This window comes from Phymastichus coffea, unplaced genomic scaffold, assembly GCF_024137745.1.
Source record: "Phymastichus coffea isolate CEN01 unplaced genomic scaffold, Cenicafe_Pcof_1.1 PCOF00087, whole genome shotgun sequence".
NCBI lineage: Eukaryota > Metazoa > Arthropoda > Insecta > Hymenoptera > Eulophidae > Phymastichus > Phymastichus coffea.
The window spans coordinates 978,518-1,004,389 of NW_026706898.1; the positions used below are offsets into that span (position 1 = coordinate 978,518).

Sequence of the window (25,872 nt, forward strand, 5' to 3'; positions counted from 1 at the left end):
ATTACCCTCGCACGGCCAGTGGACTGCGCATACACGTGCAACTAAAATCGCGACTGCGGTCGCGACGTACCTCGCGAGTTGAATTTTTGCGGCTTGAAATTGGCATTGACAACAATCGCCGCGCTGCGTTCCCCAGCTGGACGCGCCCACCTAAATGAAACGGAAAACGAGTGGGCGAACTCCACCGACGAAGGGGCCACAAGTTTTTCCCGGTACAGCGCTGAATCGTACTGCAGCTCGCGGCACTGCGCTCGTTTCTCGCCGATCTGGTGGCACGGCGCGCTCGCGAGCCGCGTCCCACATTTGCTGCGGCACGAGCTGCTGCTGTTGCTGCTCCCAACCTAATTACACTCTCGCCGCGGTATTTTATCGATCGCGCGGGAGCTTTTCCCTCTGCCCAGCGAATTCCCTCTTCACAGCGAGGCCGAGGGTCGACCGCGCCTCCGGCGGGAATCGGCCGAGCGCCGGCCGAGCGCCGGCCGAGCGCGGACGCGACATGCGTGGGCGTGGAATGTCGCGGGCCGCGATTCGCTCTCTCGAAGGCCTCTTCCCCGTGGCGCCGACGGGCGTGGGTCGCGAGCGCGAAGCCTTGCGCAAGCGGCCGCGGCACCGTATCGGATTGGCGGCGCGCTTCGAGCGAGCGTTCCGATCGTTCGCGACCGAGTACTGCTGCCGCTGTCTGCTCCAACTGCCAGTCGAGCGCGCTCTGTTTGTACAAGCTTGCAAACGGCGTTCCGCGCGGATTACCGAGCGACATTAGTAAGGATGCCGGCGTGAAAACGCAATCACGACATTCGATTGAGTTGTAACGCGACCTCCGGCGCTCTCGCCAGCCTTCATTCGACGACACAAGCATTCTATAAATAAGCTTCACGTATCGGCTGTCGCGAACAAAAATCAATCCAACTCCGTGTGTCGCCATTGAAAATGCAATAGGAATAAGAGAGAGAGAGAGAGAGAGAGAGAGAGAGAGAGAGAGAGAGAGAGAGAGAGAGAGAGAGAGAATAAAAGCTCGCGATGTAAAAGCGGAATAGCGAGTTTTACAAAGCAAATGAGGTCCAGGAGCAATGGAAAATCAGCGCGTACGCGGCGCATTTGTGAAAGGCCAATTGAAAAGCAAATGCGCCAACGCGCACAATGCAGCGGTGACCGCGCGACGACACAGTTTTATAAGTAATAAATTCGACTGGTTGTGCGTTAGCGCGCTCGCCTCGTCTCGTATCAATATGCGCTCGCGCGACTTATTTCGCAATGACTTTGATAACAAACCCGCTCCCCCTCCCCTCCGTGGCGTTCACTTTTGCACGAACATCCAAGCTCGCGAGCTACCTTCGTTCTGGACTCTTCGCGTACAATTAAATATTTCCGCGCTTCCGGCCAAATAAGCGGACGATAAGCGCGAGTTTCTCGCTCTCCGGACTTATCTTATCGCTGGAAATTCAAAAATGCTCGATTGCAAGGAGAAAATTCCAGGCAAAAGCTTACTCAGTTCGCTCGGGGAGATAAGCTGCGGAGATCGTTCGCCGCGCTCTATTAATAGGCCGGCAGAAGCAGCAGCAGTAGCAGTAGCATTGCTATCGATGTTCGCGGTTACCATGCCAGCAAGTGTATCGATTCGCTCTCTTTCCTCCTTGCATTTTCTCTCTCTCTCTCACTTCATCAAAGAGCTTTTCTTTCTATCGCTCGAGAACTCCTGCGAACCCACATAGAGATTCGCGGCTTGACGACTCGGCTAATTATTTGGTCGAGCGAGTCGAGCGCCAGCGGCTGGGCTACCCTGTACAAGGAGCATGGAGAAGCGCGTCGCCATGGGTTGCGATAAGATAGCGAGTCACGCAGGTACAGCGCAGTCTTTACCGTCGCATTGTTTTCTCCGCGGCAGGCCGCGGCTGCTGGAATGCCGACGAGTTACAAGCTCACCGCGCGGATGATTCACTCGCGCGTGACGTCGTCGAAAGAGGGAGAGAGCGCGCGATACTGTAAGCACACAACAGAGAGAGAGAGAGAGAGAGAGAGAGAGAGAGAGAGAGAGAGAGAGAGAGAGAGAGAGAGAGAAATCATTAATTCAGTTTGCGCTCGACAACAGCTGCTTCAGCGCCGGGCGAGAGTGGGTTTCAAGACGGCACCCTCTTTGGCGGCAGCGCGTGTGCCGCGCGAGAGGGAAATTAGACGCGAGACGCGCGTGCATTGTGCGCTCCAGCTCGAGTGGAGTTCGAGAGGCAGGCACGCCTGTGCCGGTAGAGGCGGAGAGCCTCTTAGCGTTCGTTATGCGAATTAGTTCGCCGCGCTACGATCCAGTTTCGTCATTTTCGCGTTCACCTCCGGCTGCGACTGCAGCGCCGGCCACTTGAAAATCTGAACTTTGGAAAATCAGCCGCGCGAGGACAGCGCTCGGAGTCCGAAAGGAAATTGCCGGGCGCGGAGCGCGGTTAATCGAATCGCTAGCCGGCGAGAGACGCTCGCGGCCGTGCGCGTCCGCACGAGCAGGTGGGCGAACGGGGAAGGCGTCGAATCGCGCGCCAAGTGGGCGGCCGCGCGTGCTGTCGGCGCTGATTACGAGTCGCCTCGGCGCCGCGGCAAAAACAAATGGGAAAACGGGCAGGTCCGCCAGCGCGCGGTTCTCACGCCGGGACAAGCGGCAGCCCCGGCAGCTCACCTCCGCCCGTCGCAAGCGGAGGCCGCAGTGGCCGGAGGAAACCGTACGCGCATGCCGAGAGGTCAAGACCCGCACGCACGCGGGGCGCGCCAACTCGAAATAAACTCAACGGACCGAGCGAGACCGGGACGCTGAATTATTCAGGCTGGAATCGGGTTTGTTCCATTAGCGGCGTCGCTCGAATTTCGGATTCGACAGCGCGTTTGATGTCGACACCGATGAAATTGGAACGGATACAACGTCCGCGCCGAGCGCATTGGAGCTTCTCGCGAGCTTCTCGCGAGCTTAGCGCACGACGCTCGCCTGCTCTTCTTTGATCGGCGGAAGAAAACCGAAGGCTGCTTGCGCGTGAATCTCGTTTGCTCTCGAAGCGGCGCCGCTCGGAGTTATCGACCGGTGCGTGGATTGAAATCAATGAAAGGCCGATGGGACGCCTATGTAACCGGATTATATACGAGGCGCGAGTGTGCCGCTAATGGCCCGCTGCTCGAGAGGCGCTCCTGTTTCGAAACCAAGTGCCGCCGCACCGGGGCATCGATTGCACCAACGGGCTAATCAACGCCGCGACACGCGACGGCATAGCCACGATACACGCGCGCGGCTCGTTCGTTCTGTATACGTGCTTACCGCGGAGACGCGTCGTCGACGTTCGCCCGCGAGGATCGAGCGCACTCGGAGCAACTTTTAATGAGCCGCAAATTGCGCGCGTGCTCCGTTGGTCGCTCCAACTTTCGGCGCGCGCGCGCGCGCAGTCCGAACAACGCTGTTCCGTGATCGCGCGGAGACGAAAGCGAGATGTGGAGCGAGGCGTTGCCTCCGACGGCCGCGCGTTCGCGCGAGAAACGGCTTGATGAAACTCAATTTCCGAGGCTCGCCATAATAATAAACCGTCGTGCCAAATAGCCGAGTAACCGCGCTCCACATGCCAGAAAGACTCGCGGCCGTTGCGCAAGTCCGCGCGGACGCAGGGAGGACGACACGGCCGCGGTGTCACGTTTCCAGCGGGCGAGCGCTCTGTAACTGCTGACGGCGCGCCGCGCGCCCAATCGGCTGCTCCGCTCGCCGACGACGCATCGCCTCGCTCGCGCAAGGGGACGCAGCTCGACGCCCTCGGCGCTGGCGCCTCTCCGGCCAAGTAGCGCTGCTGCTGGCGCGCACGAGCGGGCAGACGGGGAGAGCTCGCCGGCATCCCTCCCTGTCGTAGCGTGCCGAGCCACGCGCGATAAGAAGCGAGCAGGGATTCGGACCTCCGCTCGGAAAACGATCAACGAGCAGACGAGCTTCTTGCCTCGGAATGGAAATAGATGCCTCGATAGCACTTGGATCATTTTACGTAGACGAGGCTTGCAAGCAAGTACACTCGATCGTACGGCTTGCAACTTTCTAGCCGCGTTCGCGTAGCTCATTTACGGCACGAGGGCTCAATTGGTGCTCTCTGTGCTCGCGCCTCTCGTGCTAACTCTCTTCGGCGATGCTCTGTCACTCAATGATAATTCAATGAACCTCCTACTTTACGTTCATTACGTTTGCCGTGCACGCGTCCATTCCGAAAAAAAGAACAGTACCGAGGGAGCTGTTAGAAAAAGGGGGAGATAAACGCTCGCGATCGAGGAAACGCGTTTCCTCTGCATCCTCGCGCACGAAGCGAGATAGCTGGCCTCAACCCCCAATTGAATCGCCGGATGAGCTTTATTCGTTGTCTGGCGCGCACGCGCGCGCGAGTTCATGAATGTCGCTTTGAAGATATTTTTTCTTTTGCCGCCGCTCGGCGCGCAAATCGATAAAGTCGGAGAGAGAACAATGCACGCACGAAGTCATTAGGCCGTGGCGGCGGCGTCGAAGTACGCTCATACACCGCCGAGGCAAGAATTTATTGGGCGCATAAATCTAGGGGCAACGGAGTGAGAGAGAGAGAGAGAGAGTACGACGAACTCTGCGAAATTTGTCAAACGAGCGTGCGTCACGCGAATCCCAACAACGGCTATTATCGGCAAGGAGTCATCCTCCCTTTTCGCCGTGCAACGAGATATGTTTCGCTTCCACCAATTCCTCGTTTTCAATTTCTTTCGAGCTGCTTTTTTTTCATAATCCTTGCGAAAAGTTTTCTTCTCTCGATACTAATCATAGCACTACTTTCTATTTTACAAAAAAGAGGGAGAGAAAAAAAGTGGCAGTTTGTTAATGACTGAGTAGATCTTTCAAGGCGAAGCTCTTCGCACAACTTAGTCCGTCCTTTGGAGTTTCATAACGCAATATAATCAACGCCGAGCTTTTATAATGACCAAGGCTTTGCCGGAGTTGCGTCTCGCGATGTGAAAAGAAAGAAGCCCTTTAGAGGTAAAAATTGCACTCGTCGTTGCTTGTCAGGGGATCCTTACGCCTCGAAATCGTCGCGGCGGTCGTCGGCAGGTTCCGGCGGCTTGATCCGATTGGGCGCAGCCCGGAATAAACCGCGTCTCTTGTCGTATCGCCCCTTACGGTACACATCGCTCGCGCGTAGACTAGCTGCATCGACGAGTCATCGCGGCGCATCAACTCGGAGTGGGCAGAAGGCGCGACCGAGACTCGATGTTTATCGCGCGTCTCGTTCGATGGTTTTTTGTTTTTCGAAGGCCAGTTGAACGATCACCGACGTAATAATTTGGCTCGGCGCGCAAACTGTGCCGGCGGCGCTTCGAATCGGCAATCGCCGCCGAAGCGATTTATCCGCGGCGATTCTCACCTCGTTATCGAGTGTCCGCGCGCGTCCGATCGCTCGTTAAACGGCCCACGCGAGAACCTGCCAGCGCGTCAGAACCGAGCGATGGACGCTCCACGATCGATTTTAAATAGCGCGCCCTATATAAAGAATAAATAGAAAGCAGCCCCGGCGAAACGGATTAAATCGCGTTTGTGCGACACGCCGCCCCGCGGGATTCTTTATATAGTCCTTACCCGTCGAACGTCGCGAGCCCGTAGATTCGATATTTCTGTCGGTGAAATAATGGCGCTCGGACGATGAGCTCTGTGTCGAGTGGATAATTTATGACGCGCCTATAATGCAGCGTCAAAAGCTGTCGCGTCGACGAAGCCCGCCGCCCTCCTCCTTCTCGTTCCTTTCTGGAGTACACAGTCATTGACACGGAAACGTGTTGGAGCGCGCGCGCCAATCTTTTCAACGATCTTTCCACGTCGTAAAAAGTAGAATAATCCTTTACTATCTGTCCCTGCATTTGGAAGTCACCTCGACTATGGCAGAGGTTGGACGAGAAGAAGCTGGGATTGCCGTAAACGGCGGCGCACCTGTGCTGCATTATGAAAGACGATGCACGCGAAGCTTCATTCATAAATATATATGCTCGAGAGTCGACGCGACGAGTTGCCCCTCTCCCGAATTTTTATCTCTCGTAGAGCAGAGATAAGCCTGCCCCATCATCGGCGAAGGCAATCTTCCACGAGATGATAAATATATCGGAATGCCTCGAGGAGAAAGTCCGTGCGCGCGCTCGCGTAGTTGTGTGTGTGTATCAAGACGCGCAGCAGCAGCCTAAGAGGATTATGCTTGTACAGGGCCGGTTGTCCCTTTTTTCTCGTTTTCGAAGCGTTGGCCAAAACTCTTTCGTCCCGGTTTTCATGCATATTCAACGCCGTCCTGGCCTTTTTCCCCCCTCTAATCAATGAGGAGGCTTCAAAGTTCCCGCGTGGCTGCTTTGTAAATAGATTGCTTATTTTACGCTCGCGCGCTTTTAATTAACTTGCATTTTCGAAAGCGCGCGACGGTGATGACTTGCGGAGCAACGCCGGATACGAGCTTTAATTGACTCTTGATGACACTCACCTGTAACAGAAAAAAAGAAATCGTAGTTATTATTTTATTACTGTTATTATTACTATTATTACTATTATTCGGCTCGTCGAATCCCAAGTTTTTCTTTCATCTCGATCCAACGAATCCTGTATATAAAGCAGAGCTTTCGAAAGAAAATACGAATAATTGCGCGTTTACAAAAAAAAAAAACAAATAACACGTAAAATCTTTGTTGGATAATTTTGCGAGGGAAAAAGTTTGAACGAAATATTTGTCTATTTTTTACGCATCCTATTTTTACATTTTGCAATATCTCTAAAAGCTACGTTATCTGTCGAATAAACCGACAGACAAAAGAGTCCTCGACGATCGAGCGCAAAAAAATTGAAGGGCGCCCGCAGCGCGTGCATTGTGTGCAAATGGCCAGTTTTATTAAACATCATGATCGGGCAGATCGAAAATTGCAATTACGCGCAGCGCATGCATAAGCAAGGCGCACAGGAGCGCGAGCTGCTCTTCACGAGAGTCTCTAATGGCTCCGTGCACTTCCGCTGCTCCCTCGATCGAGCGCGACCGCCAGTCGTTGCTCCCGGGGAGAAGGCGTCCGAGGGCTTTCTTCGTATCGTGCGTTCGCTCCTGTACGGGTTACGCGGCGACAATGGGATCTAACGATAAGCGGAAGATGCCCGAGAGCGATTACGCGATGCGCGTGGAGCAGGCCGAACTTTCTTATCGCGCGCGCCCGCACGCTCGCTTCGGGATGTTTGAGGAGGTGGGTCGACGAACGTTTCGCCCGTGAAGACGAGCTCGGCTTCGAGGCCCGCGGCGTCTCGGCGTGCCAACAGCCTTCCGATCGAGCAGTCAAACGTAGGCTCCGGCGTCGTTTCGCAACGAAGCCGCTCGGCCGCGGCACTTTTCGAACCTCGGCGCAAGAGCGATGCTTGGCAACGAGATAACGAGCCAGCCGCCCGGAACGATCGGACGTACCGCGGCTCGCACGAAAACCGAAGGAGGGGGGAGGGCGCATACGCGCAACGGAACGGCATAAAGACGTCTGGCGATATCATTGCGAGAGCCATTAGTGGATAACGACGCTCTCGCGATTCGGCCCGCCGCGACTCCCACGTCCCGATTACAAGCGCGAGGGCGGGCCCCTCGCAAAAGCCCTCTCTCGCCTGCTAGGGAGAGCGCCCTTAGTATGCAGCCGCGGCAGCGCTGACGAGCATCGATTTATGGGCTGGCGCGCGCGCGAGAGGGACTTGGCCCGTTACTCAAGCCGCCGCCGCAAGTTTTTTGCCTTTTTCTGTAAAATAGATAAAGAGAGAGAGAGAATCGCGGCCGAATCAAAATAAATCTGTCTCGGCTTGTTTTTTTTTTGGGGGGGAGGGGCTATCGAGCCAGGTTCGAGCGCTTTTCGACCGACTCCCACTCCTCACGCGGACAAAAGCTACGGCGAGAGAACAAGTGCGCGTTGTACGGCGAGGAGAGGGCACGATGCACTTGCTTTGATGAATTTACGATGTGAAACGAGCTGGCAAGCCGGCTGAACGAGGCTGCTTTATCATAATCACCATCCGGCAGTGTCAACTCTGCGCGCGTTACGAGGGCAACGTCCTGCCGAAACTTGCAGCACGGATCTCGCTGACGAGCGAGGCTTGCAGAGTTCGACGACAATCGCTCCAAGTCGATCGCCGAGCGGCTCGCGCTTGTGCGCGAATGATCGACGAGGCTCGAGCAGACTCCGGCCGATCCAGTCCATAAAATCAAGGAGACTGGACGTGCGCCGGTGAGGGGTCGCTAACGCGCAGCAGTCAGCGAAGAGCCAGAATCTTGTCTCATCTCGGCCAGATGTGCAGCAGATGCAGGCTGGCGCGGGAGTAGCCGCACCGGCTCGCGCGCATTCGACTGTTTTACCTAAACACCAAGCTGCCTCTTCGTTCCCCTCTTCGCTGGCGGGGAACGGCCGCCTGAGTAAACAGCGATCGATCGCACGCAGCAGCCTTGAAAAATCGATGAAGACAGCGCAACAGCAGCAGCTCGCTTCTGCCAATGAACGTCAATTCCGTTCAATCTGCAACCCATTAGCCGACGCGAGCCGACGCTAATGGCCATCGATTGTCTGGCAGGGATCAAAGTTTCGCGGCAGTCCGATTGGTGACTCGTCGAGGGGTGACTGCGCGTACAGCCATCGAGCCGGGTTTGCCTTTTCGGAGGAAGAGGCGAATTAAAGCTCGTGCATTCGTGGAACCGGCGCGTCGCTGCCGGCACAACACGTGACAGACGAGACGACGACTACGACGACGACGACGAGGAGGGGGTGGCTGCTACTGCTACTCCTGGCTTGCCGTGCAACCGGAAGCGAGCGCGAGGGAGAGGTAAAAAAATATGCCTTTCATGCAGCGCTGAGCACTACGTGATGCGACTCCACTCTATTCGACTTCTCCGCTTTTTCTCTCGCTACTCGCCGCGGCTTTTGTGACCGCTTTATTTTTTTTAATTTTTGTTTTTGCACCAAGCCCCTCTCTAAACAAATAAATATGGAAGCAATGTCGTCGCGCGCGCGGTACCCGTTTTTTCGAAGGAGGCCCGACGATTTTCCTCGCGCGAGCGATCGTTCGACGAGGAGGATGCGTCGAAAAAGAAAAATTAACGATGCAAAGCGCTGTTATTTCGGAGGCCGAGTAGAACTCGACGATGATCTCACTTGCTCGAGGAACAAGGCGACGTTCCGAGAAAGTCTCGTTTTTTTTTCCTTCTTGTCGAGTGAACACATCGCGCCGCGTGGCTTATTTTTCCAAGCCGAACACTCTCGCTTCAATTGGAGGTTGCCTCGCGCGCGCGCGGACAAGCTCTACTTTCGAGCAATTAACAAAGCAAACAGACGGACAGAATTCAGCCGAGCGAGGCCCGTGAGTGGGCCTACATCGCAGTTCGCGTAGACGCACTTTTGCGCCAGCCCGCGGAGGCGGGTGAGGCGCAGAAATTTAATTAAACGCCCCACGTCGGACGAATTATACGCGGTCGCCAGCAGGCGCGTGTTCGGCCACGACGCCGCGCAAGACACTCGTGGAAAGCAATTGACGAGCGCTCTCGCGCGAACGACATAATTATTCCATGATTAATAATCGATCGACCGCGGGCGAGTGCGCAGGCCCGAGCCTCTGTTTTTTTCCTCTCCCCGAAAACGCGAAACGCGGCGGTAACAGAAAAACGCCGCAGCTGACATTGGAGAATCGCGAGAGAAACGCACAAGTCTTATTTACGAAGGAGCGAGAGGGGGAGAGCCGTCATTCAACACCACGGGTCACATAGACGTGTGTGCGTGGAATCAATGTCGGCTTCGTATACATAGCCCCCATCGGCGCGCATTTACCCTTCTGCGGCGCGAGAGAAAGAGAGAGAGACTGATCTTCGCCGGAGTTACTTTCCCTTTTTTTATTGGTTTCAACTTGGCGTGCCACCTCGGGTCGGGCAGTTCTTCAATCGCAGCACGGACGCGATCGGTAGAAAAGGCCGAACGAATGCATTACATAAACGAAGTGCCGCACGGACCAACCAGCTCCTCGGCGAATGGGAAAGCCACTCACCGGTGTCTCGAGCACGCGCGGGCGCAGCGTGGAGAAGCTCCGTCGGCGCACTTGTCACTGACTTCTCGGCAGCGTCCGGACGAACCTCGCGACGATCCGACGAGACGAGGCGAAGGAGAGTCAGATACGGACAGAGAGAAGCGCACGAGCGAGCGAGAGAACGCTCGCTAGACCGACGACGGCGAGTGAGCGACTGAGCGCCGAGCGCGGGGAGCCGTCGCCAGCCGCCGCCGCCGCCGCCGCCTGCGAGCGAGCGAGGCTCCGCAAGGAAGGGGAGAGCCGGAGCGTTCCCCTCTCTTTGCCCAGACTTGCACACGTACAGGCGCGCGGGCAAGCAGTTCGTTCGCCTCGAGCACGGCAGCAGCCGCAGTTTTGTCTGTGCATGTATATATATATAGATAGATAAAGAGAGAGAGAGAGAGAGAGAGAGAGAGAGAGAGAGAGAGAGAGGAGAGCCGGCCACCCCTTACTTATGTTGCCTGTACCGTGCGTTGCTTGCACGCACTTCTCGGCAGTCCTGCTTCCCGACGGAGACGCCGCGCGCAGATTCATCGTCGGATTCTCCCTTTTGTAAATGTGAGACTGCCCCGAGCTGACTGCATGCATCGCACTGCAGTTACGAGGCGAGCTTACCGAGGATCCAACGAGACGTTTGGCAAGCCCCGCCCGCGTAACCAGCGGCTTGGTAAGACGCGGACCGATCGAGAGGCAGAGTTTAACGCGCAAGTGGAAATAGCTGTGGCGAGCTCCGCGCACGCACGCGCCAACCTTTCGACCTGCTCATTGAATCGTTCGCGAGACCGCTGGCGTGCGCCTGCTAATTAGCCGGGCAAATTCTCAGAGATGCCGAGCCGAGCCAACGCGTACGAGGCGCGCGAGCTTGGCTTTCGCTCGCAATTAGACGCAAAAGCCGTGAGAACGCGCCGTCGCTGAAAAATCGAGACGAAGCATCATTTGCCGAGTAAGATAGAGAGAGGCGGCGTAAGCTCCTAAGCACGCGCGTGCGAGCCACAGGGGGATACTGGCATCACCCTCGACCGATGAGATGGGCTTCGTTCCTTTCGAGTTTCGCCATCGACTGGTCCTCGCCTAAGCAGGGATGCGCGACGCCGACGGCCGGCGAGGGCGCGCCTTGACGCGTGCCGGCAGACTTCGCGCCGGAGAGAGACGCCAGCACCGAATGCAAATTGACGTCCCGCCAACGCCGACTCATCGGCCCGATCGACTCTTTTTCCGCGCTGCTCCCTCGGCCGCTACATGTTACGCGCGCGACTTATTCTCGATGCGCAAAGAGAGACGCGCTCTAACTCCAGTCAGGCAGTATGCCGTTCCCGTGCGCGCGGCCTTTTATCGGGATTGTCTTTTCCGACCGTGTAAATCTGCACGAAATAACCTTATTCCGCGCGAACTGCGAATGTCCGTGGGCGCACGTGCGAAGATCCATATCGAAAAATGCGAGGGGGCTTCGCGTCGAGCAACTGGAAGGGGGGGGGGGGGCGACCATCGAGAGAACTGCGAGGCCGTGCGTAAAACCGGAAAATGCCCTTGGCGTGGCAATCGTATTGAGGCACACTCGACGTTTTGCTCGCGCTGTTAATAACGCTATGATCGCCCATTAGCGGTACAACAACAACAAACGAGCGGGCGAGCGAGCAAGAGCTTGCTCGGTGTGGTCGCAATGGTCTTGCGCCCAAAAATAGCTTTTCGAACACGGGACACAATGCGAAGTGGAGAACGAGAAAGAAGGAGAGAGCGAGAGAAAGAGAAATCTTGGCTCGGTTATCGGCGAGCTCCGACGACACGTTAAGCACGGACCTTTTCACAAGTGATTAGTCCGAGTGCATAAGCATCGATTATCGAGCCGGCCGACATCGAATGGGAGGACGCCGATAATTTCCCTTTCTCTCTTTCACTCTCAAGGCTACTTTGCATACCTCCGGCCTGGCGGATCTACCTTGGATGATTGGCAACCAGAAAGCTTGTCGAACAGTCGGATTTATCGAGCAAGCACCGTCGAGACAACTTGGCTGCAAGCTCATTAACACTTTAAAGAAGTTCGCGAGTCGCAGTTGTACGATCAACGGCGAAAGCAGTGGGGAAACGCAACGGCGGGAAGAATGTCTCGTTGCGAATTAGTATCATCCCCGAGAGAGATAGAGAGAGAGAGAGAGAGAGAGAGAGAGAGAGAGAGAGAGAGAGAGAGAGAGAGAGCGTCGACTGCAATTAATCAATGAGCGCGCACGACTGGAAAGCCGACTCGTTGGAGCGTAAAGCGTCGTCGGCAGTCGGGAGGGCGCCTGCAGAAATTGCATCGCGCGCTAAACAAGCCGCGCTTCGTTACAGCTTCGTTGGCTGAGCTTCTTCTTCGTTACCACAGTCGGTTAATTGTCGATTTCGCGGAGGCATGTTGTATATATATGGGCCGACGTGCCTCCGCCGCACGGATGTCGATTTTGCAAAACCGTCACCGGGGCAAGCTCACGAGCGCAAGTCCGTGGGTGGGGAGAGCTGGAGGGTCAACGCTTTATCAGCGCGGAGCAGAGGCGGACAATTAGTCGTGAAATGTTGAGCGCCGATTAGCGACTGCTTTTGTTTGCGAGCGCGCGCGCGGATAATGGAAAGCTGCCGGCTGCCCCGAGAGCCGCGCCCGCCACGGTGGTGTCGCGGCTCGGATGTTGGCAAATCAGCGGGGCACAACAGAGAGAGAGAAGCTTTGTCCGAGTCGCGAGCGGCAGCGCGGCCGGCGGGGAAGGTCGCGGGGCCGCCATTGATTACGTCCGCGAGCTGCGCCCATAACCGACGGGCCCTCATTATTTTCATCGCATTGCTGCAGCCCAACTCTGTTCGCGCTGGCGCGCACTGCCATGCAATTTGCCAGTGATCGCGCGCGGGTGGCCAAATCGATCTCATTACGAGCGAATCTTCTCTTGTTTTCACCACGGCTCCAGCGCTCGTATTACGATTCAATTACGCGAGACGAAAGAATACACGAGATCACGGCTCTTGCTTTTAGCTCGCGTGCGACTTTCAGCGCCCGAGCTAAGGAAATCGCTGTTCTCATTGTTCGCAACGAATCAAGCCTGCAAACAAAGATGCACATCGAGCTTGACGACTTTGCGCTTGATCGATGTAAAATTCAACCATGGTCTGAACACGTATACTGCATCGAAAGGTGTTTTACATTGGAGCGGCGGGACGAGCCTGTTAAGAGAGGCTGAACGGTGACGCATTTGGAACATTATTCCTCAAGGTGGGTTGCAGCGGGCGCGTTGCGAGCAAGCTCGCAGGACATCGGAGTGGGAAAGAGCAGGGGGGGCACATGGACGCGCCGGACTCACGGCGCATCAACGACACGAGGAACGTTCCACATATTAGCGCGAGTACGCGGACGCAACGCGCCACGTCGACTTATCGCGTGACTTCATTTGCTGGCGCTCTCCGTCCAGCCCATTCCGCCAATTTTGCTCGTTGCCTCCCACGAGAGAGTGAGAGAGAGAGAGAGAGAGAGAGAGAGAGAGAGAGAGAGAGAGAGAGAGAGGGATAGAGAAAGAGACTTTCTATCCCCGTTGGTCGCCGCTTTTAACGACTGATTGCCGTTACGATTCTCTCTCCCCCTCTTCTTGCGGCCTTCTTTATTTATGGTTTCGGCTCGATTAGATCGCCGCGAAGGTTTTTCTCTTTTTCTGAATTCTATAGTTCTTCGAAAGAGTGCACTCGAGGTCGAATAGCAGCTGGTCCAGACGAGAGGGCGCACGCCGAGGAACGTGACTTGCAGCGCTAACCGAGGCGAGTGCGCGCGCGTCGCCGACTCCAAATTCGATTGCCGTGCAACTTGCTTTACAGCCTCGCGGCTAGCCGATCGGTCGACTGGATGTTTTAACGGCGGAGCGGCGAGAGCTCGGGCATTGGCTGTCCTTGCCGCGAAACGACCGCTCGTCTTCCGTGCGCGCGAAGAAAAGCGTCACGGCGCGCCGACTCCGCGAAACGACCGGAGCGCGGAGGCTGGCGCATCGGCTAGAAAAGAGGGATTGGTTTGCGCGCGGCCGTCGGGGTTTGATTTACAAGCGCAATTCGAATCTCTTCCGGCTCGTGGACTCGCGCCAAGTGTCTGCCCGTGCTCGCGCCGAGACGAGGGCCATTAGTCCGCCTAGCGAAAAAATTTAATTAAGTCCGCCTGCCACCGCTGGCTCGACCGCCTCAAACTACTTAGCTTACGAGACTTCTTTTGCTTTTTATCGCCTCGGCTTGTCCGCGCGCGACCTGAATTAACGGCCGGCCTATGCCAGTGGTGCAGTACAGCTCTAGAGCCCGACGGCATTCGACGAGTAAGCTCGGCGTCGGCGAATTCGAACAATTGGAGTGACCCGCGATTCCCGGTTCGGCTGCCTGCCGCAGGGATGAAATTGCCGCGCAGCCGACGCGCTGCGGGATTCGCGGCGATTATGCTGATCGGACGAATGTCGGCGATCGCGGGCTTTGCGCCCAGGCGCTTTCAAATTCCATTATGCTGCTCGCCAACTGGCGCCGGCGCGGTTTACGCGCGAATTTCCGTCGACAGCCAATCGAACGCACCTCTCGCTCGCGTTTCCGCCGTCGCGCTTTTCGACATTGCCACGGCCTTCTCGTCCAAGTGCGAGCTAACGAAACGCCGTGCAACCGTCGCACCGCGAGCGGACGGCCATACTTTCGCGACCAGAAATACGAGCAAAGAGAAGCAAAACGATAATAGTCGGTTGGCGAAGCTCTGCAAGTGAAATGACGTTTGATAATTCGTCGTCACGGGAGCAAAGACTATCGAGCACGTCAGTTCGTAGGGCCGGACAAATCGGAAAATCCAGGCAAGAGGCGGAATTAAAGCCGCCGTAAGCTTAATGGGCTCGGCGACGGCGAGAGCGCATTATCGCCTCGGCGCGGGCGCGCCTCCATTTCGTCTGACTTTTAAAATATCATATTTCGCAGCCAGGCGTTTCGCGACGTCTCGCCGTGCGTACGCCGCGGGGACGAGCGCGTCGACGGTCGCCGTGGAACGCGTATCCGCTCGATATTACGATTAATATTGGTACGGGCGCGCGAGGGAGCAACGGCTGCTTGGAAGGCGCGCGCGAAATTCGGCGATCCCAACAACGCCACTGGCAGCCAGCCAAAGCTCCAAGAGTCGCCAGAGCCCGGAATGGCTCTGGCCTGGCTATTTCCGGCGTCGAAGCGCGCTCGCGCACTTGCGGCAGCGATAGGCTCTTATAATTGCCTTTAATTAATGGCCGCGCTCACTCCCTCTTGGCGGTTTCGCTGGATGCAGGCGCGTGAAAAATTTAATTAGATTGGCGCTTACCGCGCGCGCGCGCACGCGCTACGTTGCTCGCTCACCTGACTGATTCGTGACTGGGCGCTTTGGGATTTTCTCGAATTGGCCTCGGTTGCAACTTCAAGATTCCGGGTATTTCGGGAGTGGCCCGGGCACGAAGCGGCTTCATTCCGCAGCCTCGACGCGGTCCGAGCTTCGGGATCGACGCAAGTGGCTCGGCCGCGCGGAATCGAATCGGAACCTTTTCAACGTTCCGCTCGACGGACTTTGCGGATTTTGCAGATTGTAATTACTTGTTTTTCAACCCCTCCCCCCTCACCCACTCGGTGGACTCAAGCCTTCAAAGCAATCGTGGCTGACTTTTAGAAAGTGTACGGTGTCTGTCTCTTATTCCTCTGCTCCGACGAAAATTTCTCGCGATACATCTCCAAGGGATAGAACTGCAGATTCTGATATCCAAAGCAGTGCATTCCCTATGGAGCAAAAAATTATATTTCACGATATAGATTTGCTCTTCTGCCCCACCGTCTTCGAAAAGCTTATTTTTCTGTATGCAGTGAGGCGTCAGTGCACTTTTAAAGTGTACTTTCTGGACTTTGCGGGAGTAACAGCAACAGCGGGATCGTACGAGTAGTTACTCTGTTTCGGTAAAAAGATGACCTCGGCAAACTTACTCGTTGATTTTGATCAAAGATGAATGAACGAGCGGGGGCATTCAACGATCCACGCTAAATAGTGATTTATCAAGATTGCAGAGTAACAGGCCAGCGCCAGAAATTCTCGCGTGGCTAATTCCGGCTAACGATAAGCGATTGCACGAGTGCAAAGAAAACGGCAGTCGAACGAGTGGAAACAAGCGAAAACTGGCGCAGCCGTCGCGCTAAATAGACGCTCGTCGTGTCCTTTTTAATCAGCCGTTGAATTTGCCATCGCGAGTCTAAACGGCGTAGGGATGCATGTCGGCCGCGGAGATTCGTCGCCGAGCGAGTCCGAATGCGAGATGTGCCCGCAGAATAAACGAGGGGCCGCGCAGTCACACCCCGAACTCGAAACTCGCCCAACTAATCCGAGAGACCGACTGCGATACTGCAGCTTCTCTCGTTGAGAGAAAGACACACAGTGCCGCCAACGTCGGAGTTTGCGCTCGTCCTAAGAGCAGAATGCGAGCGCGAGGAACGTGCGCACAGCCGGACGACCGCGATAATTGTGAAGCGCGCGGATCAACGACACTCGCGGCGAACAGGGTCAATCGTCGCGAAATCCCGGTCATCCGAAAAGCGACCCGGGGGACAACGAGGGCCGGCATCTGGCGCATTGTGCAACGCGAGGGACTCGGGCCAGCGAGAGAGACGTCAAGGGAGATGGAAATTAACGAGCGCGCGATTCATCCGGGTTAACGGACGGCGCGCGACACGCGACCACTCTCGCGGGTTATCGACCGCCTCTCGCGGCGACCTCCGAGATTCACTTTTGCTCGAGCGGACTGCGCCCGCCGGCTGGACGCGATCGCGTCCGATCCGCCGTTCCGCCGAGCCGATAGCCGTCGGCTTCTCTCGCGGCAGCCAGAGCCCGAGACTCGCCGAGAGATATCTGTCGGGGGCTGTTTCGATGAGCCGCGCGCGCGCTCGCGACCGAGACCCAGGGGCGTTCCGTGCTCCGCGACAAGCACGCCACTCGTACGCCGCGAGCGGACTCGTCGTTGGCGCGTGCGCTTCTATTTCCGTCCTAGCGGAGCTGTCCGTGGCAAATCGTCGGCGACAGCGAGATCGAGACGCGTCTACCAGCGCGTCGCGGCGAAACTTGCGTCACCCAACTCGGGCGGCACTGCGTTGCCTCGCGACGTCGAATGCGCGCCGCCGGGCAGCCGCGCTCGCGCTATCTCGCCGCAGCATCCGCGATCTGGCGCCTCGGCGAAATTGGGAGCGCCTGCTGCTCGGCGAGTCCGCCGATTGTCGCGAGCGTAGCTGTTAACTCGAGCGGGTCGTTGCCACGTCGTTATGTGGGTCGAGCGCGGCTCGTTTCGCAATGCCTGTCCGACGACAGTGGACGCTGCGGAACTTCTCGATCCAGCGAGGGCTCGGACGGCATCACCGACCGAATTGGGCGCGGATACAACGAGCGCACCGGTCGGATAGACAAATGAGCCTCGATCCTTATCGGCGTATCGATCGCGGTCTCTAGCGACGAATCGACAGCCCTTGGGCGTCGCGGGTTAACGAACCCGTAAATCCCGCGGCGGGTTGTCCCGCGGGATCGCCGCAGCCGTCGAACGTAGACGGCTCCGAGCTCCTCGTATCGATATCACGCGAGCGGCCGCCCGCGGATCGATCGACGTGCCCGGCGCGGAGCCGATCGATCTCGACGGCTCGGCTGCTCCGGAGCCGCGCCGCGCCGGCCGTTCGCCCCGAGCACGAGCTCGGAATAGCCGCGACTGCGCCACTCGAGCGCCCTCGTGGCTCTCCGTCGGCTCCGTTCGTACGCGTCCGATGCGTCGGCCGATTTGCCAAGCCTTCAAAGCGAGTTTCAAGTTTAGACCCGCAGCTCGACAACTGCCAGGGCGCGATTGGACGCGATTCGGCCCAGCAATGTCGAGCTTTACGATCGCGGCTGGCCAATACGTACAATAGCCGTACGTGCTCGACGAGCCAGCGCGCGAACTACTCCGACCGCCGGTGCGTACTGACGTTTCGGCAGGCTTTCCAAGAATATTCCCGGCCGGCGGACGCGCGTCTATTTCGGTGGGTCTCGAGTGTTCGCACGCGTCGTCGGCAGTGATTCGCCGTGCGAGCGATGCTCGGTCAAGCGCCGGTCGCGGACGCGTTCGCTGAGTTCGCTCGCCGGCGAGTCGCCCAAACGAGATCGTCGGCGGCGCAGGTCCGCCGCCTGAAACTGCGAACGGAAACCTCCCGCGAGGCTGTTAAAGCTTAGACGCTCCTCCTCCGCGCGACTTTCCATTTCGCGCGGCGCGCTTTCGATCGTCGAACGCTCGACCAGCGCGCGTTTTACGACGACCGGAGCGCCAGAGAGCGAGAATAATTTACGAGTTTCGACGAGACCGAACCGCGATGCTGAGTCACACGCACGAGAACGGGGAGAGAGAGAGAGAGAAAAAGAACGCTGATTGAAAAAGTTGGTCCTCGCGGAGTCGTCTAGCCGCTCGATATTTACCCGCGCCGACGCTCGTTTCTCTCCCCGAGCAATGTCGAGGCCAGATGTCTACCATTGCGACTCCCCTTTGTTTCGACGACAGCAGCGCAAAGATATACGCCAGACGGGTAGTCTGCTTATTGCGGCACTGTCTTGCCGCCGTTCGGAAGCTGCCTCGGCATGATGTGCGCCACGGTGACCAGCAATAGCTGGCGTAGGAGTCGACGGTAATGTTTGGCCTGGTAGCCCAAGCCATGGTCCCCGTCGAACGTCCGCTGGCGCATCTTTTCGCTACTCGCAGTTCGCGTCTTCCTCGATTTTGACTGGCCGCGACGTTCTACTTGTCGCTTCCAACGCGCGCGTATACGTCAACTGATATCGCCCATTTCCATACGCAAACTGGGCGTACTCGCTCGATTTGCTTTTAAAAGCGAACGATAATCCGCATCGACGCGACGTCACTCGGATTCGATTTGCCTCCGAAACTCCGTTATCGGCCGTTCTATTCATCGAAGCGAAAGAAAGAAAAGAGAAGTCGTTTTCTATCAGCCGGCCACGCGTACAGCTGCGCGCGCGCCTCGCGTGCCGAAAATTGCAGCGAGCGAGCGCGAAAAAAAGAAGTCGCCGGAAGAACGAAATCCGACGCGCGTCGGATCCCGTTTATTAATCGATGTCAGTGGAACGCCGCTGTTGCAACGCTCGTCGGCGAGTGCGAGTGCGAGTGCGCCAAGGCGGAAAAAGTACGGGGGTCGCGGGGGGAGGGATGGAAAACAGAGAAAAAATACCCCTCGCGCCCGAGGAATTTTTTCGCGTTCGAGGCTGCATTATTCATGCTGCGTCGAGGCGCTCGGAAATCGCGTTACGCGCCCGTTATTTTGAAAACGCAAGGGAGTCGGAAAGAAGAAAGAAGGAAGGCGAAAGTTGGATTAGTTTGCCGCCGGGCGCCCAGACTGGCAAGTTGCGCAATGATCGCGATAATTGGTTTTCCAACGCCGCCATCGCTCAACTTATCGGCCGCGCGAATATTCATCGGCATTATTGTCCGTCGCGCGCCGGATGCTCAGAAAGATACACTTGAACCGCGACGACACCCGGGCGCTTTTATTAGAGCTTGCGACTAATGAGTTCTCGATTGCGCCAGCGGATGCCTTGACGAGCGACGACCAGTCGTTTCGGAAAGTACGAGATTCAGTTGCGCTTCGAGTGTGGCAATGAAAGTGAATTTGAAAGCGACCGGGAAACGGTGATTGACCGAGTAAGTTGATTCCCCGCCACGTCGCTTTGATCGACGGGAGCTGCTCAAATGTAATCTTATAATAGAATGCTCAAAATAATGCTCAAATATAATCTTCGACATGGCCGCTAACTTGCAGGAAACATTCGCAAGACACGCCGAGGGAATCCAAATAGACATGTCTGTGGAGATAGGACGATGGCACACTTGGACGGGAGCGAGGGAAGGTATAGAAGCTGGCCTAATCCTTTCGTAAAATTGGCAGACTCGGCGCTCGAGGAACGGAATTTGCACGAGCTTAGCGTCGTAGCGGCAGAGCGCTCGGAAATGAAAGCAGCGAGGTGCGCCGCGAAAGCTCCCTTCGGCACGTCGAGCGACGCGGCGACGTTTGTAGCAGAGCCTTAAGTCGCTTTTTATTCGGCATCGCCGAGGTTCGCGAGGCCCGACGGCGTCATTATCGCTCGCCGAGAACTGCCAGCCCGAGCGCCGAGTCTATAAAAACGCCGCGTCGAAACTTTTCCGAATGAAAAATTCAAAGTGGCCTTCGTCTCCGGCGACGCCTCGACGACGAGTTCGCCCGTGCTCCCAGCGCTCGCTGTTCTGGATTTCAAAGTGCCCTGCTCGATTTCGACTCGCGATTTCCACAGGTCCGCACACCTGGAATATTCAACGAACCACCCACTTCGAGCGCTGCTTACCTCCCCCGGCGTCTTTCCCAAATAAAGACGAGATCTCGCAGCCTTTCCGTTTTCCATCTCGCGGATGCACAAGTAGAAGATGCTTGGCATTCGAGGCACGCGCTTCCTCTGGCAGCATGTTCCGGTGGCAGCGCGCGCGCGCGCGCAGCCGTGCCGATTGCGAGCCTGGACCGTCGAGACGCGCAACTCGGCGCGACTCGACGTCGTTATTCGCTCTCCCGTCACGGAGGAGCCCCGTCGCGGATAGCAAGCTCGGCGCGATTAGAGGCAGTGCTCGCCGCGTCGCTGCGCACGGCCCGGCGAGAACGGTAACGCCGAGGCGTGCGCGGCGCCTCGAGCTCGGGACGGTCAAAGCGATTTTCCGAGCAGCCAGTCGCGTCGAGCGGACAAACGAATCCGTCGCCGAGCTTCGCTCTCCTCGTTTTGCTCGCGCAGCCACACTCGTCGAATCCGATAAACATCGAGTGCGCACGGTCGGCGCGCTTTTACCGCTGTTGTACGTGCGTAAGCCCTCGCACGGGCGATTACGCCAGAGCGGAGCAGCCTCTGTCGCAAGCGCGGCCGACCGGTTAGCGGCCTTTGCAAATTGACAGCGCGCTAAAAGGCTTTGGCCGCGCGCGGGACGAAGCCTGCCAGCTAACGAGTTGTGATGCGCGCCGGAACGTCCGTTCGAAACCAAACCATTTTCCTCCGCGCCTTTCTCCCTTTCGCCGGCCTGCAGCTCGTTAATCCGAGCGATTTTCAGCGCTCCCGATGCGGTCGGCACACCGATCACTTTTATCGGACGGGGGGAGAATGCCTCTTTTGGCTCTTTCATTACTCGCCGCGCGGGAGGACCGCTGCGCGTACAAACGTACTTTTTTTTCGGGAAAATGCAGCGAACTTAACCTACAAAGCCAGCGGCCCGTGAAAACACAAGTCCGCGTTTACGCCCAGCTGTTGCCGTTCTCTCTCCTCCGGGCTAATGCGCTCTACGCTGCGCGAGAGCAAACTAAAACTTTTTCTTCTCTCCATCCTCGTCGTCTCGCGGTTTACAAGGAAAAGCGTTTAACGACCATTCAAAATCACGTCGAGCGAGAAAAATCGCGTTTAAGGGCAGCCTCGCACACGCGCGCACGCACACGCGCAGTGCCGTGTACGCGAGCCAAGCAAGCAATGCCCGAATATGGAGAGAACTAGCATTCACTGAACGAAGCACGGAAATGCACATCTCCGTTTATGCAAAAACGAGCGAGCGAAGCGCGAGCTGAATAAAATTGACGCGCTATATCACACTAGGCTTCGCTACTTTTTTTATATCATCTTTTTTCACCTCACTTTTTGTCGCTGCTGCTGCTGAATTTGAGCATTGAAATCATGATGTTTACGCTGAGGATTATTTCGGATGAATTATCTCTCTTTCTCTCTATCTCTCTCTCTCTCTCTCTCTCTCTCTCTCTCTCTCTCTCTCTCGTACTGATATCGACGTAAAACTATTTAAGCGTACTCATTTCGAGAAATTTCACTTAATCCACACGCATACACACCGCGTGTATGATTGCACTTTAAGAATCGCGATTCCACAAGTGAATTATTGTTCTAATTTTATCTACATACACGTAATAAGAAATTTAGCTACAAAATTTATTAAATTTTCTAAAATTGCTGATAAGGTAAATTATGTAAGCTCAATTTCATAATCTTTAGATGATGTAAATTTATGCATGACGAAAATTCCTACACCCACACTGTAAAGTCTAAGTACCCTAGAGGTCTAACGGCAATAAAATATTGAAGGACTTATAGGTTAGTTTCCAAAACTCTCTTTTTTGATCTATCAAGGGTAATAAAAGACCTTCGAAAAGACCTACAGCTTCTAAAAGAAAAGTATGTACTTGTCATGCCCATAGCATACTTTCACATTGCTAAGTACACAGGCACACACGGAGCACAGCAGAGCACAGCAGAGCACAGCTCTCTTTCTCACGGTGACTCACCTTGCCTTGCGAAAAGCTGCCTCCGTTAGCTGGTTGCTAAGGTCGACTTTGCCGGATGATCGATTCTTTCCGCAAACTTAGCAATAGTGAGACGATTGTCGAGGCACGTGCACCGTGATCTTACGACGGCACTAACGGGACGTAAATTGGCGTCCCGGCGCAATCGCGGGGGCGGCGTTTCAGAAAATCAATACACCCAGACGCAGGTCAAAAACATTCCTACGACGCGACACACGCGACACTCGCGCTCCTCGCTGCTGCTGCTTGTGCAGCTGCCAGCTTGTGCTTCCGCAGACCGCGTTAGCCGATGTATGGGATTTCCGAAGCTCTCAGAGACGCTGGCGACATCTGTGTTCCATTCTCACGTTGTTACTACAAAATTCATCTTTGATTTAAAAACTTGGAAAAAGACAATTTCGTTGTTCTACCTTTGTTATCAAGTTTGAAAATTGTAATTACTTTTAATATTTTGAAAACTGTTATATAAAAATAATTATTATTACGTTTAAACAAACAATTTATATGTACAACTTCTGCTTAAAATTTCTTCTAATGACTCTTACCCCTCAGTTTTTATTAATTTAGTGGACATTTTTTACATGATTTATTTTATTTAATATTAAACTTCAACGCAATAAATAAATAAAGCGCCAGTCAACAACTCTTAAGAAATATCTACACACTCGACAATGGATAACAAAGAAACGTTGAAAATTATTTGTACTTCACTTTGTTCCATTTAGATGGCAGGTCAGTTGCATTTATAGTTTTATCGAGCAGCTATATACTGCCGGTGCAGACGTGCAGCCGCGTGCAGACGCAGGCTCTGATGCAAGTTGCGAGCAAATACCGGTGTAAACACAGAAAGTTGACGTAATTTTAAATAAAGAGTTGTTGGTGGAAAAATTTTTAGAATTATATTTATTTTACAAAATGGGTGTGGTCGTGTAAGTTTTTGCTGTGTAATATTTAAAGGTCTACTAGTTTCTGGGATAGTTTCTTCAATCAGTTTTTTGGTTATACTAGGATGTTTATGTATGATGTTAACTGTTTTGTAGTGCATCATAATTGTGTTTATATATATTAAGTTCAAAATGTATTAAATCTAGTATTTTTAGATACCTTTGTTATCGTCTAGAATACTTAGCAGTGTTTCCAAAAATGGAATAATAAAATAAAAATTCTTCTAATAGGTTGTATCAGTATCCCATGACAGAAAATAGAACAGGTCCTCAAACAATTGAATTTTTAACAAAAAGGATTGTTGCATTGGGTGCTGTACAATCAGGGCAATATCTGGTTGACTGTGATACTTGGTCATCGATACCACAACTCGGTAAGTGTAGGATATTGCATCGATACTGTTCAAACTATAAAGATTTGATTTGATGGTACATTTTATCAGGGTTAGAGTAAATGTGGGATTATATAATGAATAATTACTCACAAATGTACTGTTAAGTATTTTTTTTTCTATTTAGCAGTTAATGTATTTTCTAATATGTATAGTTCTATACAAACACGCAACATTTTGGTTCTGCAGACTGTTACTTTAGCGATCATATATGGCTTGTATCGATATGATATACTTTCTCTACAAAGGTACAAAGGCGGATCATCAATTATTTGATAAGTAGGACTTAAGTACACACATTTCAACATAAAATAGACCTATTACACTCATTATAGAGATTGAAAGCTTCTATATTTACCCCTTCATAACATTGTCACATTTCAGTATGTCATTGGCAGGACTGAAATAATTTTTGCTTCAATCTTTTTTAATACTCAATTATCGAACAAGATTCAGTACATAACATTCAAATCAAATGGTTATGCACGTAAAGAAATCGCAATAATTGTCAACTGATACGAATGAGTTAAATTTTATAGTCTTGGTGTTTACATTGTGTGACTTTCAGTAGTTTACTTTCACTACTTTTTCCAATACATAATTTTGAGTAAAGCTTAAAATACGTAATTTATCAAAATAATATCGCAATTGATTAGTATTATTCGTACTTTTTCAAAATTAAGTGACGTTTTTCAACAACAAAAGCAAAAGCATTGGTGAATGAATAATCCATCGAAAAACCACGAGAAAGAGGATAAGTGCCTTACAACCGAAAAACAAGTAGAATCACATAAAATCTGACGCGCAGCAAGCAGCGTGCTCAGCGAAAAAAAATAAAAAATACATATATAGTAATCCTCAATAAGCCGCATCGAAAGCCGTCCCCGCTCTCTCGCAAGTTGCATTATAAGCGAAAAATTTTTCCCGTCATAAAGAGATGTGTGTACGCGCATGTATTTGAGTGTGTGTGTCACTTTGTGTCTCTATGTATATATATATTCATGTTCAAGAGCTCTGCGCTTAATCTCTACGGAGGTATAAATAAGCTACATGTATGTACTAAGGCGTCATTACAAAAATATTAAATCTAGCAAGCGAAGCTGAAAAGAACGGACCTTTTCAAAAGGCCATCGGACCGTCGGAATTTTCATTATTATCGTTTCCACATTGTCCCTCGTGCTCTGTCGTTTTGCTTTTTTCGCGCTCCGAAAATACAGTTTATCTCGCTCACTCATCCACATGCATTCGCTCTCTCTCACTCTCTGCCTCTTCGTTATTTTATTGTCGTAGAGTTTCATTATTATCCGTTATTTTAGGTTGCTATACTTTTATCTTTTGTTATTTATTTGTTTTGTGATTTTTTTTTAATTTTCTCAGTTTACAAGTGTTTTGTTTATCATTAGCGCGCGCTTCGGCTGGAATCGTAAGTCGATGCTTAGCTACACTTACTCGTTTATTTATATATAATATTCGTGTATATTACAATATATATAGTCGCTCGAAGACGACTTGTTCACGATAACGTTTTCTTCTGTTTTGTTTCAAGTCTTGTTCCATTAGTCTAGACGAAAGGATTGCCACTCGTTTCGGTAAATTTGCCGGAATATTATTAACCTACAGGAGAAATGGTAATAATATCAAAATCCTTAAGTACATTATAGTCATTGCACTATGAAGCTACGTGGTATATGTATTCTGATTGAGAGAGCCAGCGTGGCATGACCAGCTGCGTCGCGCAGGAGGAAGCAGCGGCATTTACAAGCTCGAGAGCAATCGAGGCGACCGCCGGAGGGAGAGAAAAAAACGGCCAAGTCGGGGGCAGTGGCGAGCTTTCGGGGAGCACGTAAAAAGCTTCGAGCCGCCGACAAGTACAAACGACTGGCAGGCAAAAAAGCTCGAAGCTTTCTCCGTCTCTCTCTCTCTCCTTCGTCGGTCTCTCTCTCTCTCTCTCTCTCTCTCTCTCTCTCTCTCTCTCTCTCTCTCTCTCTCTGAAAATTCATTTATTTACACGGTCGGCCGGACGTCCGCGGAGCACGGAAACGAGGCAGCGTTCGTAGAGTTGCTCTCGAGGCGACGGCGGAAAAACCGAGAGAGAGCAAAGTTTAAAGTGTTTCGTTTATTGTCGCGTTTA

At 53.8% G+C, this 25,872-nt stretch overlaps 2 protein-coding genes across 5 annotated transcripts in view; one reads left to right on the plus strand and one right to left on the minus strand.

Moving 5' to 3' along the window:
• LOC131669107 (dystroglycan 1-like) overlaps nucleotides 1-22,609 on the minus strand; it is a 39,766-nt gene extending 17,157 nt beyond the window's left edge. For 2 of the 3 annotated variants that reach the window (XM_058943742.1, XM_058943740.1), the window contains exon 1: nucleotides 10,031-10,204. The gene's annotated coding sequence lies outside the window, so the exon portion shown is untranslated. Of the gene's footprint in view, nucleotides 1-10,030; nucleotides 10,205-22,387 lie in introns of those variants that run through there. The other variant, XM_058943741.1, reaches the window with a different exon arrangement.
• A 585-nt stretch (nucleotides 22,610-23,194) lies between these two features.
• Nucleotides 23,195-25,872, plus strand: part of LOC131669138 (mediator of RNA polymerase II transcription subunit 20) — a 34,161-nt gene continuing 31,483 nt past the window's right edge. For both annotated transcript variants that reach the window (XM_058943814.1, XM_058943815.1), the window contains exons 1-2: nucleotides 23,195-23,334; nucleotides 23,581-23,723. In XM_058943814.1, the coding sequence (XP_058799797.1) occupies nucleotides 23,321-23,334; nucleotides 23,581-23,723 (157 nt within the window). In that variant the 5' untranslated portion in view covers nucleotides 23,195-23,320. The remainder of the gene's footprint in view (nucleotides 23,335-23,580; nucleotides 23,724-25,872) is intronic.